This window comes from Nannospalax galili, unplaced genomic scaffold, assembly GCF_000622305.1.
Source record: "Nannospalax galili isolate Female #2095 unplaced genomic scaffold, S.galili_v1.0 scaffold1532, whole genome shotgun sequence".
Taxonomy (NCBI): Eukaryota; Metazoa; Chordata; class Mammalia; order Rodentia; family Spalacidae; genus Nannospalax; species Nannospalax galili.
In genome coordinates, this window is record NW_008330832.1 from 990,006 (window position 1) to 995,458 (window position 5,453).

General features: G+C 57.8%; 1 protein-coding gene across 11 annotated transcripts in view; it reads right to left on the bottom strand.

The window, feature by feature from the left end:
- Window positions 1-5,115, bottom strand: part of Wnk2 (WNK lysine deficient protein kinase 2) — a 120,751-nt gene extending 115,636 nt beyond the window's left edge. For all 11 annotated transcript variants that reach the window (XM_008852767.2, XM_008852761.2, XM_008852757.2 and 8 more), the window contains exon 1: window positions 4,426-5,115. In XM_008852767.2, the coding sequence (XP_008850989.1) occupies window positions 4,426-5,115 (690 nt within the window). The remainder of the gene's footprint in view (window positions 1-4,425) is intronic.
- Window positions 5,116-5,453: the final 338 nt, after the last annotated feature.

Consider the following 5,453-nt stretch of genomic DNA (forward strand, 5'->3'; position numbering starts at 1 on the left):
AGGGGAGGGACTCAGCCATCCTCACAGAATGTTCCAGGCCAGTACCACAGGAGGTGGATTCAGCTGACTCCCAGGTATCCTTTTGGATCCCCAGGGCTGTGAAAATGCCAGCTCAGAAACAGCAGGTCAAATAAACAGCACACACCATTTTACTCTCATGGGTGAGATGGGTCCTCAATGGGGGCTCCGGAGGGCAACAGAGCCATTCCCACAGAGAGACCTGGCTTGACTCAGACTCAGCCAGGTACTTCCAAAAGGTGGGGCCTCTGAGGACACCCCTCAGGCTCACACTTGGCTGCAGAAGCACCTGCACCTCCAGACGCCTGACCTGTCCATACCTTAGGGATGGTGGTCACAACCCAGACTTCTCACCAGTACTAACCACACAGCTCACCACACACATCTCAAAACACCACTGGGGTTGGGGGGGGCGGAACCAGGCTGTGAGGGCAGGCGCCCACCTTTCTACACCTAATGAGAAAGCTGTCCGCACAGGCCATTTGGCCAGCCTGGGCTGGCATAACCTTTCCCACCAACCAAACCAAGACCACAGTAAGTGTGGATGAAGTAAGCAAGCTCGGTGCTGCTATCAGACCAATTGTCAATTACAGCACTTGGAATAAAATAAGGCACTTAGGAGATTAGAGAAGAGAAAAAAAAAGGTCAGGTGATTGCCAGCCAAATCAGGCCAAGCCTTCTCAGGCAGTCTGTCCTCTCCCTGCCCGCACTGGGACAGTGGCTCTTTGCCTCTCATCCCCTCTAGTCCCCACACCACAAGGATGAGAGCCAGGCAGTGCAGGAGGTACAAGGCTATGGCAGTGTAGCCCATGGGCTCTCAAGGTCCCAAAGCCTCTACACCTCACCTAGATCCCAAAAACGCAGAGAGAACCGACCCACACAGAAAAGGCTGAAGGTGCCTGGGCTGTCCTCTGAGGAGTGAGTCCCACAGACGAGTCCCATGGCAACACCCACCCCCATGAATTGGCAGCTGAGCCCAAAGATGAATATCTGGCCAGAGTGTGAATTAGGAATACACAGCATTTCCAACAGACCATTGTTGCCTCATAGTGCAAGGGCAGGACCCACCTAGTGACCAGATGACCCTGGTGACATATCTCCTCTGTCCCTAGCAGGCACGTCTCTCAGGACTAGGACTTGAAGCCCCCATCCTTTCCTCCGTAGGCCTCATACCACTCTGCTAGGGTCCAGCAGGTCTCCAAGCCTGGGGCCAAGGACTAAGAGCCTCCACAAAATGGATGCACCCCATACCTGGCACTGAGTCCCACAATCACCTGGGGGAAAGTTTCCTCCCTTGCAAGAGGAGCCCCAAATGGAACTCCTGCAAGAAACAATGGAGCAGAGGGCCTGGGACCCTGAATCCCCTGAAAGCAGGAAGACAGGAAGAGAACAGGGAGGGTCTAGAGGCATTCTGCTTCCTCCATTGTCACCATAATATGCTCTGGTACCAAGAATAAAAGTGCATTCATAAGATAGATTACAGAGATTAAGTATTTTCAAATGGTCTCCCACCCAGATAAAACAACAGTTCAGTTGCAGCTTTGGACATTTACAGAGTTCAGAAGGTGGGACATCTTGCTGCCCTTGATGTGGAACGAGCACATACTGCTCTCGTTGTCAAGTCTTTTCAACACAAAGTCACTGATGGGAACCCAGTGGCCTCTAAGCCACTCACAAGGCCTGTGACTGGAGAGGTTCTGTCCCTTGGCAGGGAACCCTGGAAAGAGACCTCAAGCAGTGTACTGCCACAGAGAGGCCACATGGGCCCACTGAGGGCAAGAATAAGAGGCAGCCACCCAGCAGGCACCAGGATCAACAGACACAGTTTACTTCTCTGGCTGTCCAGAGAGAGTAATGGGAGCCGAGAGAAATTCTACCAACCTCCCTGAAGAAAGCAACACTCTGCCAGACCCTCTCTTCACTGTGTCCCCCAGAATCCAGGAGCCCTCCCCCTTGGCCAGAAACACCAGGGACTAAAGCAAAAGATGAACCCTGTACACAGTGAACAAAGGTGGCCCTGTAGCCCACCTCCTTCCCCAGACACTACTGCATATGATGGATGGGGATTCCCCGGCCTACCCAGGACGAAAACTCTGGCTTTCCTCTCCTAGCCTGTGCTATGATCTGGATATTGATAAGATTCCCTGGTAGGCCCTCAGTCCAGCATACCACACAGAGGCCCTTTGGTGGGCTCCTCTCAAGGCTCTGCACAGCCAGCCTGTGTCCCACACCCTAGAATGGTACCTTACTCCCAGATCCAGAGACATCCACCTATCTCCTGGATAGTGTCCAGTAGTCACTTCATGTCCCCACTATCCATAAGTGTTATCAAAGCTCTCAGTCAGGGGGCTATAAGCTGGTCCAGACCCCTGTCATGTGAACCTTCCCAGAGTAGCTCAGAGGCCTGAGGCAAACAGGAATGTAGATCTCATTACAGGAGGTGTGAAAACAGTTTCCCCATCTGCTGGGGGCCCCCAGTCTTTGCTTTCTCCCAAGCAAAGAGCAGCACCAAAATCCAAAAGTGACCCCACTTCTACCTAGAGCCAAGGATCAAAAGACCCCTGGCCACAGACCAGGCCCCACCCCCTATTGCCCAGCCCACATGGAGTACAGACTGGCTTGCCTAGCCTTAAAGGGAAAGGAAATGAAGAAATGAACAGGAGTTCCATGCGCCTGCAATGCCTCAGCCAGATAGGCAGGCTTAGACTGCTGAGGTCTATCTCACATCTAGCCTGCTGTAGCACCCCTGCTCTGTCCTCCACTCTCAGTGACATGCCATAGTAGCAACACCAGGGGGTACTCAGGGAGCCACACTAGTCATCTGACAAAAAAGTGGGAGCCAAGAATCATGCCATTCTCCAAAATCGAGAATGGTCTCCCTCTTCCTGGACTCCCTTCTCTCTCTGCCTTCTCAGGCAGCACGCACACTGGGCACAGTCTAGGATCCTGGACAACAGACCTTGCCCCACCCCCCCGACTCCCATACAGTCTGTACCATCAAGGCCACTTCTCACCAAGGCCTAGGATATGCCTGGCAGGAGGGAGGGGAGTGCCTCACAGGAGCCATGAGGGAGAGCGAACGTTTCAGCTCCTGCTGAAGGTCCCTAAGGAACACCACTGACCCTCCACAGAAAGCCACATTACAATTGCAGAGCCAAGGAGCAGCGCAAGACCTCTAGCACTCTTTGTCTCAGGATTGATGACAGGTCAACGCCCACCAAATAAACCCAGCTTGTACACACAGGCAGGATACCCTGCAAGTGCTGAGGACACAGCACCTAAATCCTATTTCTGGCCCAAAAATGCAGGCATGCTGCAGTGTGGAGAGCAGTCCTGGCCCCCAGTTCATCCAGGCTTGCACAGGATACTCAGGCCTGGAAGGGGAGCTAACTTTACAGGCCAGTGGGGTAGGCTTACACCTCCAGCCAGCACTCTCCCAGCTGGCCCGTGCCTGACAGCTGCCCTCCCTCCCAGCAAGGGAGGGCCTGTAAACACCCCCTGTGACAGGAGCTGCCTCCTCTTCCAAGGCTGGCCCCAGGACGGCTAGGGTTGCAGTTTATATAATCTTCAGGGCCAGGGCTGACACAGCTAACGTGAGGGCAAGGTTATGAGAAATGCATGCAGAGCCTCTGCTTCCAAAAATAAAGAAAAAAGAGACAGACAGAGACAGAAGAAGGAAATAAGGGAGGGAGAGAGGGGGGGGGGAGAAAGGGAGAGGGGGAGGGGGGGGAGAGAGAGAGAGAGAGAGGCATTGTGCATGGTTTTCACTCATACATCTAATCTGTGAACAAGGTGGGCTCTTGGAGGACCAGGAGATTGCTGACTTCGCTCCTTGGCCTAAGGGCCCGCCAAGCACCACCCTTAAGTCAGAGGAAGCCCCTGCAGGTTTCTGCAGCTATCACACCTACATCTTGCAGGACATAGGCAGATGCTAATTTAAGGGCAGGTGGGAGCTTCCAAGCCACCCAGAAGGGCCTAAATACTGGCTTCTCTCTCACTGCCTCCAGCTCTTCTGGGTCAGTAAAGAGGGTTCTGAGGCCCTACAAGGAGCAAGGGCTGACAGAGCCTACACTGTCAGCTCTCCAAAACCTCCCGTACCGTGAGCACACTCAGGCACGGCAGACACCCAGGCTTGACTTCCAGGCTGACAAGTCTCAACCTGCCCACAGGCCCAGAAACGACCACAGCAGGTTGTCCATGCACCGAGCATGCGTTCTGCTGAACGCGGACACACACACACACACACACACACACACACACGAGAGAGAGAGAGAGAGAGAGAGAGAGAGAGAGAGAGAATATGAATCTGTCACCACCATCCCAGGGCTGCCTAAAGCCCTGCGCAGGAGCAAGGACGTACCCAAGGACGCCTTCCCTGCCAGCCCACCCACGGGCTGCAGCCCTTACCTGCAGTTCGCACCAGGCCACCTCCACCCAGGTCTCCGTGTCCAGCCCTTTGTAGACAGTTTTGAAGGAGCCCCGGCCCAACTCGATGTCGAACTTGAGGAAGCGGCCGTCCAAGGAGGTGGCCACAGCCTTGAGGTCGTCCTCGTCGTCCTCCTCCTCCTCGGGCTCATCCTTGCGTGCGCGCCCGGGCTCTGGCTTCGCCTCGGTGATTCCAGCGTCCTCCTGGGTCGCGGCCGCCGCCTCCTCCTGCTGCGGGCCGCCGTCGGAGACCCGCGCGGCTGCGGTTGCGGTGGCAGAGGCGGTGGCGAGATCCGGGCTGGGCTCCTGAGCGCCCGCGGGCTCCGGACCAGGGTCCGAGGGTGCACTCGGGGCACCGAGCGGCGCTGCAGGCGCGGAAGGCGCGGGCGCGGCGGGGCGGCCCCGGGCGCGCTCCGCGATGAGGCGGCGCGTCTTGCAGAGCAGAAGCACCCGACGCTGCAGAGGCTGCGGGGGCTGTGCGCTCGGCGTCTCCGCAGCCTCCAGGCCCGGCGGCTCCTCCTGGTCCGACTCCACCACGCTGCGCCGCAGGAAGCGCTGGTGCCCGAGCCGCGCCGCCCTCGCCCGCGGCTCCGCCATGCCGGCGGATCCCGCGCCGCGCCCGGCCTCCATCAGTGCGCCGGGGGCGTCTCGGCGACCGCCATCGCCTTCCATCTCTGCGGGCCAAGGACAGACGGGCCAGCGTGAGCACGGCCCCGCTGCACCTGCCCCTGAGACAGCGCCTCCCCTGGGCCCGCGCCCTTCCCAAGCCCGGCAGCAGAGGTGGCCTGGCCCAAACGTCCCCGCGGGCTGCGGGGCGAGAGGCTGCAGACCCGACCCCAAGGCGCGGATCGCAAAGGGACGCCCAGCCCTGGGCTGCGGATTCAACCCGTCTCGGGCTGTCCGTGGACCTCGGGAGGGACGACCTGGTAGGTGTCCCTGAGAGCTACAGAAGGGCCCGGGAGCCCGGAGACAGGGGCCGAAGCCGGCCTGGGAACGGACCCACTGGGCTG